The 25,000-nt window shown below is 45.1% G+C and overlaps 1 protein-coding gene across 4 annotated transcripts in view; it reads right to left on the minus strand.

Moving 5' to 3' along the window:
* rbfox3a (RNA binding fox-1 homolog 3a) overlaps positions 1-25,000 on the minus strand; it is a 510,141-nt gene that overhangs the window by 32,243 nt on the left and 452,898 nt on the right. For all 4 annotated transcript variants that reach the window (XM_066663315.1, XM_066663314.1, XM_066663316.1 and 1 more), the window contains 2 exons: positions 10,663-10,911; positions 10,304-10,372 (listed from right to left, as the gene is read on the minus strand). In XM_066663315.1, coding sequence (XP_066519412.1) covers positions 10,304-10,372; positions 10,663-10,911 — 318 coding nt within the window. The remainder of the gene's footprint in view (positions 1-10,303; positions 10,373-10,662; positions 10,912-25,000) is intronic.

Genomic DNA, 25,000 nt, shown 5'->3' on the forward strand with positions numbered 1-25,000 from the left:
GACTCTTGTCATATTAATACATTCTGTGATTTCATTCAATAATGACTTGTGTGATATATATTTAAATAATCTGTCAAAAGGTATGAGTTTCATTCAGAACTTTGGAAACAAAGCATTGTGGGTAGTATTTTATTTTTCTCTCTTTTACGTTAGATTTAGAATCATTTGTAGCTCTGTTCATCATCGTGGACACATCTGAAATGTCCTTTTACAGCTTCGTGTGAACGATTTGAAACTGCTGGATCTGTACAGTGCTTGGATGATATTCCAATCTCTTCATAACTGCATTTGCAAATCACTGGTTCTGAATCAACTGCACACTTTCGGCTATCTTTCCCAGTTATTGTTTTTGAACAGTGTGACCCCCCTTTGACGTTTAAAAGCTGGATTACGTTACGATAGCAATCGCTCACGGAGACTGCAGCTTCACTATCGATTTAAGCACCGGCCATAACCAGGATCTACTGGAGCCCAAATGCAGCACAAAAGGAATTGTGGCCTCCTCTGGGAGAGTAAATGAACTCTGCTTTGAGAGGAGGAAACACTTTGAGAAATCTCCTTCCAGTTCATTCACCTCCATTCACAGACCTGAACGCAGGTCTCTATGGTCACAACAGTCCAGCCCTCTCTGACCTTCACTCTGTTCTCCCTCTCTCTCTCTCAATCTCTCTGTGTGGCTCAGGCTTGGGCTGGACTCCAGCTCGGGGACTCTGGTGTGGCTGATTGGGGTTCTGCAGGTTAAAGACATCAGACAGTCGCTGGAGAGCCATACAGCCCCGATCCTCAGTGGTCAGAGAGTGACTAGTGCACCACTGATCTCTCTCACACACAGAGACACACACACACACAGAGAGAACAGATTTGTTGCAGACAGGAAACCTGAGGTCGTACTGCAGAAACTCCCTATGATTCAAGATCTTGAAATATAAATTAATATGAAATCCTAAACAAATTATTCATTCATTCATTGTCTGTAAGCGCTTATCCAGTTCAGGGTCACGGTGGGTCCAGAGCCTACCTGGAATCATTGGGCGCAAGGCAGGAATACACCCTGGAGGGGGCGCCAGTCTTTCACAGCGCAACACACACTCACAACTACGGACACTTTTGAGTCGCCAATCCACCTACCAACGTGTGTTTTTGGACCGTGGGAGGAAGCCGGAGCACCCGGAGGAAACCCACGCTGACACAGGGAGAACACACCAACTCCTCACAGACAGTCACCCAGAGGAAACCCATGCAGACACAGGGAGAACACAGCAAACTCCTCACAGAGAGTCACCCGGAGGAAACCCACGCAGACACAGGGAGAACACACCACACTCCTCACAGACAGTCACCCGGAGCAGGACTCGAACCCACAACCTCCAGGTCCCTGGAGCTGTGTTACTGCGACACTACCTGCTGCTAAAACAAACATCACTTCTGTGACCTGAATGACTACCATTTTTTAAGCTGCTGGCGTATGAAGAACCTTGATGATGATAGTGTGATTTTGAGAGATGTTTGGAGCTGGGTTACTTCCTGGTTGGACAGACGAGGTCCTGTTGATTGTGGATCACATCTGTAAATGAATCCTATATCATTACTTTAGTATCCAGTGTTTTTGTTCTAAATGGTGAAAAACGTAATAGCGGTTTTAAAAGAAAATGAAAGTAACAATAATGTGACGCCTGACTTTCAAACTGAATTGTTGCTAATGGTTCACTAACAACCTGAGGGATGTGTGAGCAATTGGTGAAACCCCTGTGCATTTACAGATGAAGACGTTATCTGGCCTGTGTTCGGAGAACAGCTTCTAGAAACTCAGTTACATAAGGTAAAACTGTCAGTGATTCTGTGCTCCACCATTACACCTCCTGGACAGCAGCTGAGGGGCGAATACAAACAAGAAGCTGGATTCTGCTGTTTTAATTCCCACAGTGTCTGACTCTGCTGCTCCAGTACACAGCTCAGAACCTGTCAGACTCAACCGCATTCAGTTCCACAAAGCAACTGCAATAAAACTTTGCAGAAGTCGTGATAGCCGGGATCGTGAATAATGAAACATTAAGGGAAACTCTGTACAATTAATCTGACTGGGTCAGCGGGCTCCACTATATCTTCTGAAGCCAAACAAACATGTCCCCTCTGCTGTAACCCTGGTGCTCCCCGAGGGCCTCGCTGGCTCTGTGTGAGCAGAACCAGTGTTTACCACCAGTGTGGCATGATCCATCATCAGAGCTCTGCAGACAGCCCAGCCCTGTTAAGATAAAGCTCTGGACGTCCAGCCTGCTCCCTTGCCCCCTGAGTGTGGGGCCCGTGGGCCGCGGAGCTGCTCAGGCCCGGGCTTCAGCCTGGTGAGAGGCACCGGCAGGGCGTGGGCAGATGGATGGGCCAAAAAGAGGCGCAATTACCCCTTAGTGCCCTCGCTCCCTGGACTGCCCCCTCACTCGAGCCCCCTTCGCCATTCATCATAGAGGTGCCATCGGTCATTCACGTGCTCTATCTGCAGCCGCTCCGGCGGGAACCACACTATCCATCATGTCTAACAGGTGAGTGGTCCACCAGCGCAGGCTCCCCCATTACAGAGCAGCCGAGCGTGGCCTGGACTGCCTCTCAGCCCACCGAAGCAATGGGGGATGGAGGAAAGAAGGGAGGGAAGGGGAGAGAGAGTGAGAGGCTTTGATTTGCCCACTTTATGGAAACATGCATTAAGTGAGTCGTATTAAGTCGCAGGAGGTGCACTATTCCAGATGCTGCAGGGCAACTCTTTAGGTCAGAAGACTCGGCCGTCTGTGGACACAGTCAAAACTCTGTAACTCAGGTGGCCTTTTCCTTGCATGGAAATGGCATGATGAATTGAATTATACCACCTGTCCAAAATGACCTGGCTTAAAGTCCCCCAACATTAAAGTTATACGGAGGATATGCTGGTCACCTCACTGTGGATGTCACGGACGTTTGTTACAACTGTACTATTCATTCTCTTTGCACTATCTCAGTATTTATGCTCACATTAGACTTGCTTTTAACTCACCAGAGATAACATGGTATACAGTTAATTATTCATCACTCATTGTGCACTGAATAAAAACAAACAGAGACATTTGGTTAGTTTACTGTGAGATTATGTGTGTGGTGGAATTTCAGCATCACGTTTTCAGAAAGGAGAAACAATGACACTTTTAGAAAAACTGAGACGACACTCCACCAGTACTTTTCAGTTTGGGGGAAGGATATTTCAAAAAGTACTGCAGCTTCAGTGAGAGGACTGCCACTGCTCACATCAACCTCCATTCTGGTAAAAGCTGCAAATGTGAAGCACTAACTAATGGCCATCATTTATGTTAGGGCAAGTTATATTAGCTACATGTCTGGTCTGAAGCATTTCTTATTGCTGTTAGGAGTTTAAACTACTCATGCCACAGGGACATAATTCCAGATTTCTACATTTGGAGGCGCGGTGCCACCTCTGACCATTCATTGCCTGTAACTGCTTATCCAGTTCAGGGTCACAGTGGGTCCTGGAGGGGGCGCCAGTCCTTCATAGGGCGACACACACACACACATTCACTTACACACTCACACCTACGGAGTCGCCAATCCACCTACCGACGTGTGCTTTTGGACTGTGGGAGGAAACCGAAGCAACCGGGGGAAACCCACGCGGACACAGAGAGAACACACCAAACTCCACAGACAGTCACCCGGAGCGGGAATCGAACCCACAACCTCCAGGTCCCTGGAGTTGTGTGATAATGGCACTACATGTAACACCACTGTGCCTCTAAAAGCTACCGGACTGTTAACAGTACAACTTTGTGAAGAGTATTCAATAAGTGAGTGAATGAGTGTGTGTGTGTGTGTGTGTGTGTGAGTAAGTGAGTTACAAGCTAACGAGCCATAACCTGGGGGAGCTAGAGGTCTTAAATCCGACTGAAACCTGTCAATGCTGAATGTAAATCAAATGAAAACGTAATGAATTATATACCATTAATGCTATTAATGACTATTCTTCTAGGGGTTGAGATTATAGGGTGAATTCATCCAACGTTTATCTACACACACTCTGACACATGCACACACACACACACCCTCTGATATAATCTTGTGCTCATTCAGGACACTCTCCCTGCTCTCAAGGCAGGAGTGGAGGAGCGCTCTTCTGTGGAGGAGGTGACATTAAGTCAGGAGTGAGAGTGGAGAGGTAAGCACTCTGGAACACACACACACACCAGGTTCGGATCTAATTATCTCATCGCCACTGCTAAGCAGTCATCTACAGGGGGTTCGTCTGCGCAATTTGCCTTTTAATTTGTGTTAATTGCATGTTAATTATATTGCAGCTAGCATGTGCTGCATCTGTCTCTTTCAGAGACCCAGTTTCAGAGGGCCGCGTTCCCCAGCTCCACACACGAGGAGGAAAGTAATTAAAAGTGCTCTTTTTTTTTTTCGCTCCAGGAGGAGAAAGATGGGTTGCCAGGTCTTTCACCAAAGGAGACCGCAACATGCTGATGCAAAAGGTTTGATGTCTCTAGCACTTTCCAAAGCTCTTTACTCCGATGTCTGTGGATTTTCAGGAAGCGCTTGGCAGCAGGGGAACTCACTGCAAACAGACTGTGACCTGTTGAGCCCGTCTGTACACAGAATCCATTACATCCACCAACAGAACGACATGAAATGGAGCCAAATAGACAAAAATATCTCCTTTTCTTCTACAGAGGATTCAAGGCACATCCCGACACAGAAGCTCACCAAAAATAAGGAGGTGACACAGCTCTATGGGCGATTTTACGGCCTGCTAAAAAAAGCTCCCCAAATCAGCGCTAAGTAGGTGCATTACCTCACTAAAGGTTTATGATTTCCCATTACCCCGACTGAAGCATGGAACGCAGTCTAACAAAATTTTACACACGTGCCACTGCCAGGGATTATAAGTGTGCTAAATGATTTACTGAATGACAGGAAGAGTCCGCTTTATTGGCCTCTGTTCCCCACCATCCAGCGCATTACCTGCCGTGCTTTAAATATGTGTGGCCCACAGGAGGACTGACAATGCTATTGACTGGCTGGTCATCTCCATGACCCTAGATATTGACACAAGCTCAAACAGGCTGTAAACCTGAGCAAACCCAGCCATATTAACACTGTCACCTACAGGCCTCAGACCAATAAACACAAACTTGTACTGTGCACTAAAGGATTGACATAAACAAACAAGAACGGATCTCTCCTTTTCTGTTTAACCCATTAAACGTTAAGTGTCTGTTGTTTGGCAGTCAATTCTTGAAGATCTGAGCAACCTGACCACAGCCATATTTATTTTCAGGGCCAGACAACCTTGTGGGGTGTTGTTCCCAGTTTGTGATTAGTACCTACCAAAAGGTTAGTAGTACCTACTCACATAGGAGCTACTGCTGACAAGTGTAATGTTGATGATGATATGATGTGTATGGGTCTTTGTAGCTGCAGACCCATCATAATGTCAATACTCCCCCCTATCCACTACTGAATGTGCCAATATTCAGCAAGTGGGCATCAGAACTGCACCATAAAGTAACATTCACCTCTTCACGGCAAGTGTTTACTTAACAGCTATGGCCTTTTCAGAGATAAAAAAAATAGCTGGAAATATAGTTCAAAGTTCCAGGTGTTGACTTGGTCTATGAAGTCCTCATCCCAATCAATGATGTGCTGAAAAAGCCTGAATTAGGAAGCCACCAGGACTTAAATGGAACTGCTGTTAACACCTTAGTGCAAGATACTACAGGACATCTTTCAAGTTAGAGCTTTTTGGTGGCACACCTTACAGCTGACTGGATTCTGAATGATTTTCATAGTAGTGTCGCTGCCATAGCACCAGGGTCTGGGGTTGTGGGTTTGAGACCCCTGCGAGACGTTTTTTGCGTTCTCTCTGTGTCTGCATGGGTTTCCTGGCTAGGACTGGGCTGAGTGATGGTCGAACACTTGGACACTTGTGTCACTCAAGAACCCACAAATCTGAACTCTATCCCGTAAAGATTTGACAAATTAAAGGTAAAGGGAACACGGTCTGATGGAATCATAGTCATTACATAACAATGAATCTTAAGACTAACAATGTAATGCTAAGCCTATAAAGCTTGGTAGGTTTTACTGTGTGATGTGCTAGACTGATGCGTTTCTGTTCTCCAGTGTTAGCCACAGCTCTTGCAATATGTTTAGTTTGTGTGTGTGTGTGTGTGTGTGTGTGCAGGCCTGTGTTACACAGCTAACTGCCATTGCGTGAACCACCATCTCTCTCCAGCTTCCACGAGGAGGGAAGCAGCCAAGCAGCTCCAGGAAATAATTGCATGAACATTATCATACACGGCCACCTTACGGACCCCCCCTTCATCTTCTCTGCCATGGGAGGAGTGTGTAAGTGTGTGTGTATGTGAGGGGTGGATAGAGGGCCTCCTGTTCAGTCATTTCTCCAACACACTCATTCAGTGTTATCTGCAAATCACTTTCAAAGTGCTCCGCTCAGCACTTCCGCCCTCCCCAATGCCACTACAACCACATAATTGAAACTATCTGATTGGAAAGCTGCCAAGCAGGTAGATTACATCCGATTAGGGTGAAACCGGCGCTTCACTTAACGGGATTAGACTGAGATGCTTTATTTTTTTGTTCTTCTCCATACACCGCTCTCATCTGTCTGTCTCTGAGGAAGAGGCAGTCAAGCCCTCTTTGTCACCTGCACGTCTGCTCTTCCTGGCTGCTCTAATAGATGCTTCTGCTGATTAGAGTCTAACGGTAATCGGATGCGGGAGTTTTCCTTTGTAAAAAAACGTGAGGTTAAGTGAGGTTGACAAGGTTTGTGCACCCAGGACACCATTCGAATCAACAGTACCAAGTGGCACATACATACAGCTGTTTGATCTCACGCTAATCATCATCAGGGCTCCAAACTGGTTCAAGGAATGAAAATGAGGAAAAAACCCAAACCCAAAGCCCAAACTCTCAATTATATTTGAATCAACAGCATGCCTGTTGTGTACAAACCTTTGTATGTATCAGAGGCGATTGCTCTAAGACTGCAAGGGAAGCTCAGCTTCCCCTAAAATGTCAAAAAATAAGTGATCAAATATATACTGTTGTGTGTACATGTCATTGAATAAATATGCACTACAACGCGATCAACTTTTGTTCAGAATCAGCTTCTTATCACTGGTAAAGACGCAGCTTTCCTTTCAATCATTCCTGCAGCTTCACAGTGCTTTAAACAGTGAGGACACTGAGCGTCCACAGAGTTCAATAGCGAAGCGCAGCGAAACGAGATGAGTCATTGGATAAATGCTGGGTTTTGTCCCGCCCATCGGACGCTCAGCGTCTCTGGGGGTCTATGGGGCAGTGGGCTGGCCTCGGCTGGCCCGGACGCTCAGCTTCTGCATGATGATTGGATGATCTGTCTGAGGCTGAATCCCTTTTGATTGACAGCGAAATGAGTGAATCCTTTGGTGTAAAGATCCGTGGGAGCACAGGCGGACACACTTCACATGGGCCATGGCCGTTTAAGCAGCCTAGCTCTGCTGGACATTGAGAGGACACTAGTCAAGTCCCTGGAAAAGACGCCTTGTTGGTACGACAGGGTCACAGATCATTTCCTTAAAAAGGAACAGAGGGTAGAATTTACGTATAAATAAACCGACATACTTTATGATGTAGGCCGAAATTGAGCTTCCCCTCCTTGAAAGACCAGCATCCGCCACTGGTATGTATGCATCTGGACAATGGCGTGTCAAAGGGCTAAATGGAACCATGTTAAAGTGTCGCCAGCTTTTGATCATCATCACTACAAAACTGATCATTTGCCCACCCTTAAATATAGACTGACCAATCATAGGCTGATCAATAACGCTTGGTATATTTACACTTACGCAAGATGTTTTACAAGTACTTTTCATATGTATTGAAGGCCCTACTTGGCCCTCATGGTTTGTCAATGCAGCTGTAATCTTGCTGTCAAACTGTACAAGAAACTAAGCTGAATATATATTAAAATGTTAGTTCTACTCAGAAAAACCTGTTTTGTTTCCTTGTACCACACTGGTTTCTTGTATGTGGTCAATATATCGTTGTTTTCCTCTTCTTTAAATTTACAATTTTGGAAAACACAGGGTTTTGTTACAACAAGGTGGTACGATTTCTCAGATAAGAACCTACCTCTGTCTTGAACAGATCTCCCTTGATTTCGACCAGAGCTGCAGATCAGCCGCACCTTTCACCTGAACCTAAAATAATCCATCCTCCCTCCTCTGTTCTCCTGAGGCGAGCTCAGGATTACTGTGCCTACCTCCAACCCCCAAAGCTCAGTGTCTCTACGTACTTCCCAAACAAGCTGAATTAGAGAAAACCAAAAAGGCAGGCTTTTTTTATCACTACTTTAATCTCGACTTTTTTGGAGCCAGAATCCCCAGCAGTCCCTCAGACTCCCTCCTGATTTGAAGAAAAAAGTTTTGCTTTTTTTTTTTCCTCGGCTCTCACTCTTTTCATTCCAATCCATGTCTTTCTCTCCCTCGCTCTTAGTCTCTCTCTCTCCCTCGCTTCCTCCCTCCCTCCCTCCTCCCCTTTTCTCAGAGACTTTCAAGTGAGGTTGTCTGAACTCAGCCTGTCAGAGGGACCTCAGAAGTCTTGGCTTGGACACAGTGGAGGCTTGTAGAGGATGAATCAAAACTCACCCAAAACAGGCCTTTATTAAATCTAATGACCCTCTGGGAATTAAACCTCAACTAGCGCCTAATGCTGGCTCCCTTCAGTCCAAATATACAAAAAGGTTTGTTACAGTGGTTACAAAAAGTGCTGATTTGGCTACTGTGAGGTGTGTGTTTGTGCCTGTGACTATTTATTAATCAAAGGTCTGTTGGAGCTAAAATGGGAAAACAAAATTGCCAGGCTACCAACCAGGGACAACACCCAAACACTATACACACGAACACGCCACCACTACTTCTGTGTCTCGGCAGTGCTCCTGCTCAGTGCTGGTCCTGTTGGGGAATGACTATGACTTTATGGTAATCGAGTTTAGAGGAACAAGGGGGTCACTGTAACATGGCTGATCTGCATCTAAACACGACATAAAAAGAATCACATACAGATTTTCTCTTAAACAACAAATGAAAATATGTCTTTCAGTGTTTCACCATCCTTCACCTCTTTATAAATATATAAACATATATACCCCCTAAAAAAAGTAGAAACTAACACGTACTTGTTGTTGGGTGTTATTTCTTGTGCACAGTTCTGTTTATTTAGGAACTGTTCTAGTACAAGAGCAGTGAGATTTCCACAGACCTAGAGGACATTTCCAAGGGATGTGTTGGTCAGACAGCGGTGGACTTGATGGCTGTGATGCTAAAGATCAAATGAACAGTCTGGCCCTGAGCTGACTGTGTTTGGGAGAGAGCTACACAACACTAAGACTCCAAACTCCCAACACCTGTCTTAACTCCCACTCAAATCTTTTTCTACACTCTCAATATCTCAAAGTTTCCCTTACACCCATCTCATACTTTTCTCCAGCTGTTCTTTCTTAATCTTTCACTCGTTTTTTTTTTGTAATTTCTCTCTCTCTCTCATATACATACACAATGGTGATGGTGAATGAGCTCTAAATGTAATTTGAGAGCAAACTGAAGTGATGACTGAGGAGAGCCACTAAAATAATCATTCACACTAATCTGCATATCAGTCACACTAATCTATCAGACCACAGAGAGCAGAACCACCCTCGTTGGAACTAGGCAATAATAAATTAGCCATCATGCTAATATTAGCCTTGTTTATTTGGGAGAAAAATACTCAGGCTCCATTCCAATTTGACCTTTCACAAGTAAACAATATAAATATATAAATTAATAACATATTAGATTTATATTTCCCTGAGGGCTACTATATCATATTAAATTGAACATGTTCTATGAAGGAGGCGACATGGTTGTGCAACAGGTAATGTCACAGCCACACAGCTCCAGGGTCCTTAGGTCACTGCCTATGAGGTGCATGGTATGTTCTCCCTGCGTCTACATGGGTGCATTCCGGCCTAGTGGGCGTGTTCAGGGCTGCTTATGAGTGTGTATAATGTGGGGCACTTCCATGTCCAGAATCATGCTAAAACATGAGGAAATGTCCTACTGCAGGTTGGGAAGTGTATGTTTTTCAACAGTTATCACACAAGAGATGCACTATGAAAACAAGACGCAAGTGTCTTTGATGTGAAGCACTGAGTAGCACTCGCATTTTTGGAGCAGTTTATAAAAGTGAGTGAGTGGTGCCACCTTGTGGGGAATTTTAGACTCACCATGCGTGATTGAGTATGTGAGTGAGTAGGTGAGTCAGTTACAATCCAGTTCCATGAGGTGCTTCGCACCTAAAAAGGAGATAAAATCTCTTCAGGGCATTGTGTGTAGGGCTGATGGAAGCTAACTAGTGAAATACGGAGTTAAGAATCAGTGCGTTCTGGGAATAAAGATCAGTGGGGGTCTCTATATCAATATAAGGGGCCAAAACACGGTTTTGGTTGCCATGAGGCCCAGTATGAGTGTCCCCCAACAGGTTACACCACTGGACCTGAATTTACCAAAAATGCCCCATGTTATTCTTACACAATTCAAAATATCAATAGGGAAACTGTGTTTATGAAAAGGTGAGTGTACTCACTGGTACATTGCTGGTCCCTGTGAGGGAAGGCGTGCTGCTGTCGGTGCCTGGAGGCTCGCTGTGTGTCTGTGTGGGGGTGTAGATGGTGAGGGCGGCGGCATGCTCAGGCACTGGACTTGGGCCTGTGTACTCTTGACCCGGATGGGCGTACTCCCCCGCCAACCCGTTCTGGGGTGGGGGAGGGGGGTACTGCGCTGGAGCATATGGCTGAGCCATGGCTTCTGGAGGAGCTGGGGCCTCCTGGTTACCCTAGACACACAGAGACAGAGAGAGAAATAGAGAGAGAGATTTATCAATTAAAGTCTTTGGATTGTCATACTTTCATGTCAGTCCCCATTCAGTTAAACCTAACCCAGAGTATGGCAATAACATCAGAGTATCAGGGGCAATGAGAGATGACAGGAACAATCATGACTCTGTCTGTCTGGCCCCTAATATCACATGATAAGAGGGAAAAAAAATACAGCCTCTAATTTCATGGTGATAATGATAGAATACCCTGCAGAAAACATCCCAGCAGTACCTGACAGCACGAGCGGCGGATATAAACACCGCATAGCTGCAGGCTCTCAGCACAGCACTGATCTCCATTAAAGAAGAAGAAACAAATAGAAAACAGAGAGCGGGGTAAGAATCCGAGCATCAATTCCACTGACAAAGTTCACAAACCACAAACAACCTGTAGTCTTTCTGCACTCCGGTCATCCATGAATAATACAGTGCACATTACGGCACACTTTAAGCAGCGTATGAAGTCATTTTCTGTTTTTATTTCTGCTGTGATGCAGTAAGGAGGCTGAACGGCTTTTGTCATGTCAACGCTCACAACATATCGGAACATTGTTTGATCGTTATGAGCTGACACACTTTATTGTTTACAACACACAGAGAGCGGCGGGGAGCGGAGGGTCTGGAAATTGCTCTCCTGGCAAGCACCATGCAGAAGATCAATTAACTGATAATTTTGTGATTATAAACCTTGATTTAAATGATAGGTTTTTAATGTTAGCTGCTGTTTTTCTATTCGTAAACCCACATCTTCTACAGCTCTCCTTAATTTCATTGTCTCCCTCTCTATTGACATGAATGTCATAAACAATACTGTCAAAGCACTGCAAGGAGATACGTTCTTATTAATGCACAGGTAATCTTGTTATATGTATAAAATATGACCTGCAAATTGATATGCGTGTACATAAGGAAAGAAAAATCATACCAAATGAAATAAAGATCATATGGTGTAGATAAATAATTAAGATAAATCAATGATTAAACTTTCTCTCTCAGTGTTAGTCTAGTCGTTTTATATAATCATCATGTATCATCTCCCTCTTTCTGTCTGTGCTTCAGCATGTAAATGAGAGCATGGTGTCTCTCCTCTGTTTCTCGCTGCTGAATGGATGCAAATACGAGTCTCTTTCTCTTTACACAATGTTTCCTATCGTATCTCGGAACATGACGAAACACAGGCAGCTCATGTTTCTCGCAGTGTTCGGCTTTGTTTCCAGGATGCGGGTGTCATTGTATTTATTTCTTTATTTTTTAAATAGTCTGGACCATACATATACATACTTTAAAAAGATGATCTCTGAGGGGTTGTGAAAAAGGACTTCCAAGGAGTATTTCAATTTATTTATTTATTTATTTATTTTTTACTGTAGTTGAGATCATTTTTACTTTATTCATATTTTCTAATATTCAATCTATAACTAGTATAAAAAGGCTTCTAAAACTCCGATAATAATAATAATAATAATAATAATAATAATAATAATAAACATAAAAATGTAAATAACTTAGTTTCGCAGTCACACAGCTCCAGGGACCTGGAGGTTGTGGGTTTGAGTCCCGCTCCTGGTGACTGTCTGTGAGGAGTGTGGTGTGTTTTCTCTGTGTCTGCGTGGGTTTCCTCCAGGTGACTGTCTGTGAGGAGTGTGGTGTGTTCTCCCTGTGTCTGCGTGGGTTTCCTCCAGGTGACTGTCTGTGAGGAGTGTGGTGTGTTCTCCCTGTGTCTGAGTGGGTTTCCTCCGGGTGACTGTCTGTGAGGAGTTTGGTGTGTTCTCCCTGTGTCTGCGTGGGTTTCCTCCAGGTGACTGTCTGTGAGGAGTGTGGTGTGTTCTCTCTGTGTTTGCGTGGGTTTCCTCCGGGTGACTGTCTGTGAGGAGTGGTGTGTTCTCCCTGTGTTTGCATGGGTTTCCTCTGGGTGAATGTCTGTGAGGAGTGTGGTGTGTTCTCTCTGTGTCTACGTGGGTTTCCTCCGGGTGACTGTCTGTGAGGAGTTGGTGTGTTCTCCCTGTGTCTGCGTGGGTTTCCTCCGGGTGCTCCGGTTTCCTCCCACAGTCCAAAAACACACGTTGGTAGGTGGATTGGCAACTCAAAAGTGTCTGTAGGTGTGAGTGAATGTGTGTGTCGCCCTGTGAGGGACTAGTGCCTCCTCTGGGGTGTGTTCCTGCCTTGAACCCAGTGATTTCCAGGAGGGCTCTGGACCCTGAACTGGATTAGCGGTTACAGACAATGAACGAATAATGTAAATACACCAGGATCACCTGCACGTTTCTCTTAAAGGCCGCCGTAAGGTTCTTTAAAAAAGTGCTCAGGTCCCCTTTCCGCACCTTTATTTTTTTGCTAAGAGTGTAGGAGCGTCTGTTGACAGATAAAGGCTAATTTCTTCGCCAGAAGACCGCTCCGTGTGCATGTTTATGTGTTTGTTTGTCTGCGTGTGTAGACAGATGAGGGCTAGTCTCTGGGGCAGAGTGCTGTTGTCAGCACAGGTGCAGCAGGGTCATCAGTACACGCGTCGAGTGTGTGGGGGCACACATACACACCTTGCAGCAACAGAAATGCTGCGTGTCTGGAGGGACTCATATCAGGATATTAATCTAATACAAATAGGTGGAGACCCGAGCTCGCCCTCTTGCTCAGCTGATGGCAAAGACAGGCAATAACACGGCGTGTAACCCGGCACTGATACATCACTTCACTAAGCCAGGGGCGCTGCTAATTAATTAACCTCATTGACGAGCTAAAAATGCCAGACAGGCTTTCTGAATCACCACTGGGTCACAAACTATTCCCCACTGGAGCACAACAATTAACAGGTACAGTGGGCAGATGGTAAAAAAGAATATATCCCAAAATAGCCACACACACATTCCTCATTACATCACTGGAGAGATTATAGAGCTGAAATCTGCCACAGTGACTGTGAGAGACCTCATTCTCATTAAGAGATAATGGGCAATGGAGGGGAAAAAAAAGTGGTAAAGGGAAAACTCAACAGAATTTTATCTCCTACTTTCTGCCCTGTCCGCTCCCCATTACACAGAGCTGCTGCTGGAGAGAAAGCCAGCGGAAATAGAGAAGACTCTTTTTTTTCTCCTCTCCTCTTTTGCTTGATTGTTATTAACCTTTTTTCACTGACTAAGCAGCATTAGGCGGCAGCAGTGGGCTGCAGCAATGGGCCAGAGAGGGCTCCGGTTTAATAGGAGTGGGGAGAATTGCATTAATGTAAATGTAGTGGAAACAATGAGAGGCCTGGCCATTGACATGTTGGCAAACAAATGAGTCTGTCCTCTCAATTAGGGGCAATGCTCCATTATCCAAATGAAAAACGCACTCGTCCGTGACTGACCGCAGGATGGACAGGCGTTGAGGGAGAGAGAGACTGAAAGAATGAAAGAAAGAGATAGAGGGTGTGTCTGAGTGTGAGAATGAGAGGAATAAGGGTCCCTCAGAGGTCAGATGGAGTGCACTCTTAGAGCAACTGCACCTATGGAGTGAGGTCACTGTGTTTTATGCGAGAACGCAAAAACGACACTAAATAGAGCAAGTCAGACTCAACGAGAGCATGGAATCAAGAAAACCGAGCGAAAACAGCGACAGCGAGAGCAGAAAATGCACTGTGTTCACTTCCTGTAGCTCCACGTTTTCAGTTTTAACAGGAGATACATCACAGATTCAAACCTGGGAACCGAGTCCTAGCGATGGCACCCTGAAAATGAATCTGAAAATGATTAATTACTCAAAGCTTCATGACACAGTGCACATAAGTGCTATCTGGTGGGCTTCGTGTACCTCGTGCAGGGCTGGTGTATTTTATTACTGCAGAACAGTAGCTAAACGTTTACTGTGTGTTTACTCTGAAACACAGGCTTCTGCACGGGTTCTTAGCTTGGATGTTCAGTTCAAAGAGAAACCATACATTGGCACACTACAGTTGCATTAGGGAGGCTTTCTCTAAAGAGTTTTCACACTTGTGCATCTCATTCACCCAGAAATATCCACCGGAAAGATTCTTTAGTGGTTCTTCTCTGGCATTGCTCCAAAGTAATCTTTCTGGCAGTTTCATTGTTAAGAGTGCCCACTCTCTCCTCCTCCACCTCCTCCTCCTCCTTCTCTTCCTTCACATTCAATGATATCTTTGATCTTGATCATCTAACACGTTCTATACCCCCCTCCTTCACACCACGATCTGGAGCAGCTGTGGAGTACTGGTGCCTCCACGATATATTCGATGAAGGTGTGCTCATGTCACTATCGCGTCCCAGCGGGGACCAATCTGAGGCGCTGAAGTTGAATTTCAACAAGACTGCAGATGTTCTATTGATTTGATGTGTGGAGCATGCTTCTCCCCGTGTCTCTCTCTGCCTGTGTGTCCATCTATCCGTCCATCTATCGCTGTCTTTTCTTCTATCTTGTTCCCTCCTTCCTCCTTTTCTATCTCTTTTCATGTTGCACCTCCAACGTTGCGTCTCCCTCTCTCTCCCTATCCATGCTGGTGTCAGAAAGAGAAAAAGAGCCCATAGCCTGAGGAAGGTATTGTAATTCACTGAAACATTGAGCAGTATTGATGCACTTCCCTGCCTCAAAGCGCCAGTAGGGGAGAGGGCTGTCCAGGCGGTCTGAAAAACAGCGCATAAAGCCGGGCAGAGAGGGCGGGAGTGCGGCCCTGCCAGGCCTCTGAGAGGAAGGGGCAAGGGGAGTGTGTGTTTGTGTGTGTGTGTGTGTATGTGGGGGGTGGTTCACACAGCCCATAAAGTCTGCAGAAAATGTCTGCTGCTCAACATTACGTTATTATTGCTCAGTGTGTTGACTCCATCCCATGAAATATTCAGAGAGGTAAATGGAGGCACAAGCAGCATTTTCCGAAGCCAAACTAAGCGCAAGAGTGCTGCTTCCTTTGCATCAGGTGGGCAGTGATCTGCCCCTTATACAACAACGTACCTTCCACTTCTTTTTCCTTTTTTTTTTTCTTTTTTTGGCCTCAGTCTTGCACCTGCACACCTTGTAATGTACTCACTCACTCTTCCCCAGCAGCACCACCAGCCGCGCTGTGAGAAGGTTCTATTTCTACCGAAGCTGACCTACAAATTTCCATTTACTCTCTTTCCATTTGTTTTTCAAAAGGTTAAAAGAGTGTGACCTGAGAAAGCTGATGCCTGATTACTTCCCATTAGTCCGGCATGCGGTCACTGAGAGCCTGGGTGATGGCCTGAACCCATAACTCGGCCACACATTTAGAGCACAGACCGCGGGAATGGACTGCAATGGACCTGTCCATCATAGGGCGAGGACGGAGAGTGGTCAGTCTGATGTGGGCTACTGGAGGAGTGGAAAGACGAGAAGGAGTGGGATGAGAGAGGGAGGGCGGGGGTGGTGGGGGACGACTGTTGTGACTTGCCTGAAGTAATCTTCCCTGGACCATTTGGTCGGCAAAACCAAGGCAAAAGAATTCAGCACCACGGACAGCCGCCACATCAGAGAACTGTATTAATAACAGGAGACTGACTGACCCATGCCTGCAAATGACCATGAACATTTCTCCAAAATCAGCAACGTCCTCTGTGTTTCAACACCAAGAGTAGAAGCTGTTACCATAGAGACTCCATGCTATTACCCCTTTGATTTACAAGAAATGTAGGATGACCACAAGTGGTCACATGCTTTTGGCCACTTAGTGTCTCTGCATTATTTATTGTGAATGCTAATTATTATGTCAATGATAAAGGCTTTTCCGGTTGGTCAGAGTTATGTAGCAATAGACAAACAATAAACATATTACAGCAGCTTTTTGTAACAATCACAGTGCTGTGATCTTTCTTTAGCTCAAATTGTACCAGCTGCTGAGAGCAAATGCAACTGTGGAAAAGCAAAACACAAAAAAAGATAGCCAAGCTTTTCATTCTCCAAACGCACAGCTGTACGCATACCGAGCCTGGATGCTGGTGCTCCAAACTTTCTTTATGATTTGTAGTCCACCGCACTTGTAACACTGACACACCAAACACATACATCAGTGAGCAATCTTTAAAAAAAACACTACAGCGTGATGTGGTTGGAAATGGCAGCCAAAATAAATTCTCCCTCTCTATACTATATCTCAGCTTTCATTTAATAAGGCGAGTCTGAGAAGCTATCAGCCCCAGAGCTCCCTCAGCTAAATAAAACACAACATGAAGCAGGAGGGAGGGAGGGAGGGGAAAAAATTCCCCTGCCTAGAGGTTTTTATTTCTGATAAACTTAAATCAGCAACTGATATTTAATACAGCCCTCCATTGCTTCAGCTTTAATTCACTTAGTGCCCTTTCCACATAGTTCTGCAGGACCAGCCTCTGACAGTTTATAAATGTGGAAGAGAGGCAGCCAGAGACGGAGAGAGGGAGGGAGGGAGAGAGAGATGAAAGAAGGGAGAGCAGAGAGGATCTCCATCACAGTGACTGAAGTCATGCCACAGTAAAACCATCCCCAGATCCTTGTCAACAAATTGCGCTGGTAAATGATTTCTCCGATGAGCTAAATCGTATTATCTGTCCCTCCCCTCTATCCCCCACCCCCACCAACTCCACTCGGCTGAAGCAGGGCCAAGTGGCCCGGTGAATGCACAGTAAATGAGTTTATTTCCCTTAAGATGGGGAGAGGAGCGGAGGAGACCAAGAAAGACGTACAAACCAACATTTAACTCTTCATGAGCAAGGCTGCTACAGCTATAGGCTTTTCATATAGTGCTAGGTGGTATAAATAAAACTGTCAGAATCTCTAAAACAGATTACAGTGTGCGTTAAAGCCAGCGAACTCATGTTTTCTTAGTCATGTGACTCTATGCTAAAAGATTCCTACACAAACCTGAGATACGCTGCTTTCAAAAGCTTTCACACCGCCTCATCCTACAGATCATGTCAAATAAAGGCTGTTAATAGGGACTTAATCCTCCTCTGGAGTAACTGCATGCGGAGTAGTGTTCTAGGAGGACTTTACACTACATGCCAGAACATTTCTGTGAGGATTTGACAGCTTTCAGCCACAAGAACAGTGAGGTTGAATGATTAGCTCTGGTCCTCAAACATTAGTCCTTTACAGGTTATGATTCCAGACAGAACCCTTTTGATTGGGAAGGCTTCTTATCTTTATCATTTTCATGCTTTTCTATGGGGATCATAAAACCGTCGCTGCCCAATGATTGCAGCCTTTGTTGATTGTTTTAGTGTTTCTCTTTTCCTTGTATAACACACTCACACATACAGACACTTTTGAGTCGCTAATCCACCTACCAAAGTGTGTTTTTGGACTGTGGGAGGAAACTGGAGCACCCGAAGGAAACCCACACAGACACAGAGAGAACACACCAACTCCTCACAGATAGTCACCCGGAGGAAACCCACACAGACACAGAGAGAACACACCAACTCCTCACAGACAGTCACCCGGAGGAAACCCCTGCAGACACAGAGAGAACACACCAACTCCTCACAGACAGTCACCCGGAGGAAACCCACACAGACACAGAGAGAACACACCAACTCCTCACAGACAGTCACCCGGAGGAAACCCACGCAGACACAGAGAGAACACACCAACTCCTCACAGACAGTCACCCGGAGGAAACCCACACAGACACAGAGAGAACACACCACACTCCTCACAGACAGTCACCCGGAGGAAACCCAAACAGACACAGAGAGAACACACCAACTCCTCACAGACAGTCACCCGGAGGAAACCCACGCAGACACAGGGAGAACACACCACACTCCTCACAGATAGTCACCCGGAGGAAACCCACGCAGACACAGAGAGAACACACCAAACTCCTCACAGACAGTCACCAGGAGCGGGATTCGAACCCACAACCTGCAGGTCCCTGGAGCTTATAGACGGTGAACATAGTGACACTGCTATTGGTCAGCACCTGAATTAATATTTACATGAATTACAATAATCAGCAACAGCACCAGCGTCTTTCTGGACACGCATGCGTCAGTAGATTGAATGTCCTTTGGCCAAACCCCAGTGAAAACCCGAGCCAAGTCCTCAGCAGAGAGGAGAGAGCGTGCGTGGTGTGGTGTGTTAAGTTTGAGATGTTTTGCGAGTGAGTTTGACAGGCGTGTAAGTGACTGTCACAGTGCCAGTGGTGATAGAAAGCCTGCCTCATGCACTATAGCATTAACCTCACCATATCCATGCCTTTACATTCACCTCGGACTGATCTAGAGTCATACGCAGCCACACTTCGCTGGACTGCGGTACGTTGGTTAGCTGTCGGAAGGAGAAACAAATTGCTTCCTGTGAGTATTCAAGGAAAATAATACAATTAATTAATCTGGATTTAACTAGGGGCGAGGTCCCATACTCCGCAATGTTTACAGCATGAGAGTGGGTCTCTGTGTAATAATTTAATAACACACACACAATTCTGGCAGCCCTGAATCACTGCCAGAGACGTAAGACTGCTTTCTGAAGGGGTGGAGGGGCGGGGGACTCATCTGCGTGTGAGTGTGTGTGTGTTGGGAGAGTAAGGTGCGGTTGGGGCCAGCCGTTATCGATCCTCTCTCAGCGGAGCGCTTCCATAGCCGCGGGCCATGCGCCACGCCTCCGGACTGATTACTGAGAAGCACTCTGCTGGCGCAAATTGGATTGAAAAACCCCTCCCAACCGTACTTAGGAAATCATTTCCAAGGCTGGGCTCTCTCTCTCTTCTTCCAGCTGCCAAGCCAAGGGCCCTCCTCGTGCCCCCGAGCGCTGTGGGTAAAGACAGCATGTGTGTGTGTGTGTGTGTGTGTGTGTGTGTGTGTGTGTGTGTGTGTGATGGAACCTGAAGCCTAAAGACCAGACTCTAAAATAGAGATGTAGTCTGGACCCAGAGCTGTGTTTCTCTATTATGGCTCTTTGTGTGGACAGGGTTCGACCGATTAATCACTTGTTTAATATTATCGGTCAATATTATTCATAGGTGGCACGGTGGTGCAGCAGGTAGTGTCACAGTCACACAGCTCCAGGGACCTGGAGGTTGTGGGTTCGATTCCTGCTCCGGGTGACTGTCTGTGAGGAGTGTGGTGTGTTCTCCCTGTGTCTGTGTGGGTTTCCTCCGGGTGACTGTCTGTGAGGAGTGTGGTGTGCTCTCCCTGTGTCTGCGTGGGTTTCATCCCACAGTCCAAAAACACACGTTGGTAGGTGGATTGGCGACTCAAAAGTGTCCGTAGGTGTGAGTGAATGTGTGTGTCTGTGTTGCCCTGTGAAGGACTGTCGCCCCCTCCAGGGTGTATTCCCGCCTTGCGCCCAATGATTCCAGGTAGGCTCTGGACCCACCACGACCCTGAACTAGATAAGTGCTTACAGATAATGAATGAATGAATGAATATGATACATTCGTGCATTCTTTCATATTATGCAACCACTTCATGGTTCAGGAAACCCCCTGAGAATCATCCCCCAAGGCAGGAACACCCTATGGACACCCACACAGACAAGGGAAGAACACAACACATTCATGTTGAGTGAGTGACTGGATGGAACCCATGTCCCCAGGACTTTCTAGATGCTGCCCGCTAGGTCGATAATAGTTTAATCGACATTAAAATGTAAAGGCTCTGAACACACAGTTGCAAGAGTCCTTATGATAGAAGACACTTTGGAGCAGTTCAGCTTTAGGGGAAAACTGCCCACAGAGTTGGGGAATATTTAATATAAAAGTGCCCAGAGATTCCCACTTTAATCAGAACCCTGCTGATAGAAACCATGTCTTTATATAGAGAGAGATATCTGTGATATGAGAAAACACAATCACTTCTGATGTTTTAAACAATAAACCTGCATTGTTCCGTTACAATAACCTGAGGATAATGTGCGTAAATCCTAAACTGCTATGAAATTTAGAACATGTTTTGGGGCACATACAGATCTCCCAGCACCTGGTCTGTTTATTTTGCTGGTGTGTGTGTGTGTGTGTGTGTGTGTGTGTGTGTGTAATCTGGTGTGAGACCCTCAGTGGTGTGTGTGTGTGTGTGTGTGTGTGTGTGAGACTTCCTTGCTGTACCCTGACAGAGAGGTTGTATGATGGGCTGGATTTAGCTGTAGTGGCAGGGACACAGCTGCTCTGGGCTCCAGTGGCAGCACTGATCCACTATTGTTTATTCTGATGATAAAACTCTCTCCGGTGGCACTAGTGTGTGTGCAGAGTGTGTTCTGAGTGATTTTAGTCTCACACGAATAACAGGCTCCACCCGGCCCTCAGGAGCCGAAAGGAGCGGAGAGAGGGGAGGAGGACGAGGAGGAAGGAGGAGAGAGGGAGGAGAGAGACAGAGAGAACAGAATGAAAGAGGGATCCTGAATTCCTGAGTGAGAATCACTCCCTGCACCTCGCGCAACTTTATTGTTCTACTCTGTTTCAGTGAGTTAATGAAGAGAGGGACACAGCTGCACAGTCCCTCACTTCTCCATAACCCACCCCCTACATCTCTCTCTCTCTCTCTCACACACACACACACACACACACACACACACACACACACACATTCTCTCTCTGTCTGCTCTCTTTTCCCTTTTGTCTTTTCCTCCTTTCTTTCTCTTTATTTCTTGGAGTTACCTACCCCCCCCCCCTTCTTCCATGTTTCTCCTTTCTTTCTTTTGTCCCCTTTCCTTTCCTTGTTTATTCCTCCTCTTTCCCTTGTTTTTTCTTTTTTTGTATCATCTCTTACTTGATTTGTCCTCCTTTCTTTCCCTTGTTCTTTTTGTTTCTTTTTTCCTTTCCTTCTTACTTTCTTTTGTTTTTGTCCTATCTCTTACTTGTTTTTTCTCATTTCTTTCATTCTTTCGTTTTCCTTCTTCAACTTTCTTTCTCTTGTCCACTTTCTCTTCCTTGTTTCTTTCTCCTTTCTTTCCCTTGTTCATTCTTTCTTTCCTTCTTATCTTTCTTTCTCTTGTTCATTCTTTCTTTTTTTGTCCACTTTCTCTTCCTTGTTTCTTTCTCCTTTCTTTCCTTCTTTATTTCTCGTTCATTCGTTTTTTGTCCTCGTTCTTTTCCTTGTTTCTTCCTCCTTTCTTTCTTTCTTTCTTTCTGTTTTCACCCCCCCCCCACTTCTCTTCCTAAATCTGTGAACTGACCTGATCCATGTGTTTCTCTCAGTCTGTCGGTATGTTGTTGAGATGTGATGGTGTGGAGGACTAGAGCACCTGCAGACACACCTCCCTAGACACCAGTGTGTGTGTGTGTGTGTGTGCGCGTGTGTGTGTTTAAGTGTAAGTAACTGCTAACATCTCTAAGGCAGTAAACAACCATAACAGACTGGGTGTCTGCCTTCAGAGAGGGATCAGAGGATCACGACGAGAAGCTATTTCATACACTTTGAACGCCAATAAAGAGCAAAGGAAAGTGATGTGTATGTGCTGGGGTTCTTCTGTATGTTTAGTATGCCAAGCATAAACAGCACAAAAGCTCAGCAGCATATGCTTATATATACGGCTACAGATGTATGTGCAAACACACAAATACCCCCAGCTCGCCCCCCACACACACACACAAACACACACATCTGTGAGGGCTGGCTTTACTTCAGAAGGCATAAACAGAAACCAATGCGCCTCTTTCTCTGCGCTTAATATTGATGCTGAGTTTCAGACTTCAGACAGAGCGGGAGACCAGAGGGATAATTTCCCAAAACACAGCAGACATTTAGCCAGTAAACAAAAATATCGGCGGTCTAGCCGGATCCATTTTAATTAGACAAATCACACCATTTCCCCGTTCTCTGCTTAATCCTCTTCTCTCCCTTCTTCCTACTCCCTCGTTTAAACATTACAGCATCTACCAATAACAAACTCACTGTTCCTCCCGCCACACATTACCCAGCCCTTTCATCGCTGTCATAACAAAACCTTGTAACTTGTTTATTCCTTTCGCTTTTATATCACTCCATCCGCCACCAACTTATGACGAACAGACCGACAGATATTTTAAAAACCTGCCTTTAAAGATTCACTTAGGTCTGTGTGGTTTTACGAACCAAAACAGGGACACAGTTCGACTTTATAACAGAACGCTACTGTGCCTTTAAGAGCGATATGTAAATTGCCTCTGTTCTGACTGGTTAAACCCGACACATCAAAATGAAACAAAAAACACTGGACAGCGCGGTCTGTTTTGGTTGCTGTTCCTTTAAGAGCGATATTCAAATAGCCTCTGTATTCTGACTTTGACTGAACACACAGCTCTAGCCTCATGTTTTTTCTTCTTTTTTTTCTTGAGACATCAATTTAAAACGTGCTTTTGCAGCTTCACTTCCAAATCTCTTCATTATACTCTGGGAAGTGAAAGGTTATGAAACTTTAACTGAGTTTAGAGAGCGTCAAACTCTTTCTATCCAAAGCATGAGGAAAATTACACCACGTTATGAGCTTTAGGATGATGAGGATATTATTCCACTTCCTAAACAACCACTTCAGAGATCTGATGTCTTCATACGAGAACAATGCTTTCGGAAGAGTCGGCACCAGCTGCTTCTTCTGGTAATGTCCAATCACAAAGCCGTTTCAGCGATGAGCAGCAAAACGCAGGAGGGAAGATCCTGAGGGTGATGAATGCTCTGAGTTCAGAGGAAATGACCGGTGCGAGAGAAGCCCGTGAGCTATAAGAGATGGCCAGGAGAGCGTGAAGTCAGCCCTGAGTAAGTGCACAGGAAGAAGAACAGGGTCAGCTACAGGCCATTGGGAGACTGAGGTGTATTCCATAATCCTCGCCGGACATATACAGGTGACGATGCAGACTCCTCAGGCCGTTCGTGTGCATCGTACTCACAATGGATGTGTGTGTTTGCTGACATCATAAATAACAGGGTAAATCTCTGAGGTCACGTCTGATTACAGTCGATTTAAGATGTTGATTTCAATTAAATAAATAAATAAATAAATAAATAAATAAAAAATACATCCATCCATTTTCTGAGTCCGCTGAAAGATTTTGGTGTCAGGAATCATCGGTCTCTACGAGCTGTTTGGATGGATCCCTTTTATCATGACGTCACAATAATGAACCACCGTGGCACCACCCCTCACCTGCATAAACATGGCATGGGTGGGGCGTGGCCAGTAACAGCTTATTTGCATAAAAGTGACAGAGCCCTTAAAAGTCACTCTTTATTTGAGAGAGATTTTGTGCAAGGAACTTCATGAACATGTTTTGTGTAACCCATAGACCTATTCTAACTTGTTTATAAAAGAGGTATAGTATGTGCCCTTTAATACATCCAGCATCAATCAGCATGGGACGTGAAGATGGTAAGATTCCTTTAAATTTCGATCATTTATCATATTAAACCAAAAAAAAAAAAAAAACTACATAAACATAAACAGTGTAAGTGGATGTAAAACTGTGTGCTTGAATAAGACAGATAAATAGGTACACCGTTATAATCCGTTATAACACATCCTATTCAGAGACTCTCACAGATTCTGTTGCACCTTCAGGTGATTTACAGGTAAAATAAACAAAGCACTGTGAGAGGAACACATGTAGAATAGACATGTGGAATTTCCAATTTAACATATATAATATGAGATATGAGGAATAATGAGCACTGTTTGATGGTCAGTGGTGTACAGGCAGGGCACAGTGAGGAGGAAAAGAAGCTAATGGAGCTCCATTACATGCGTGAGGAACGTGCCGCTCTGCTGCTCTTTTCGGTGTTACAGGAATCTGTGTAATACGCAGGTTAATCCAGGTACAGCTATTTCCACATCAAACAGCTATGAGAATATATCACCAAAGGGCAGAATACAAAATGGCAAAAAAAAAATAAAATAAATATATATATGGAATTTTTAAGACAGCAGAGAAAACACCAAATGTTGAAAAGCACAAACTGACAAGAGGATATAGCTCTCTTCCTGTTCCATAAGTGGGAAATATGGACTTATTTTTGGTGTTTCAGATCTCTTAAGGTGAAGACGGAAAGCACATGAAAGTAAACACAAACTGAAAGTGCTACAGAAGTTCAAAACTCGGGTTACAAATGAGATTCTGTGGTAGTTGAAACAGCGAATAAACAACTGTCAGAATACAAACAGCTGC

This window comes from Hoplias malabaricus, chromosome 3, assembly GCF_029633855.1.
Source record: "Hoplias malabaricus isolate fHopMal1 chromosome 3, fHopMal1.hap1, whole genome shotgun sequence".
NCBI classification, from domain to species: Eukaryota; Metazoa; Chordata; class Actinopteri; order Characiformes; family Erythrinidae; genus Hoplias; species Hoplias malabaricus.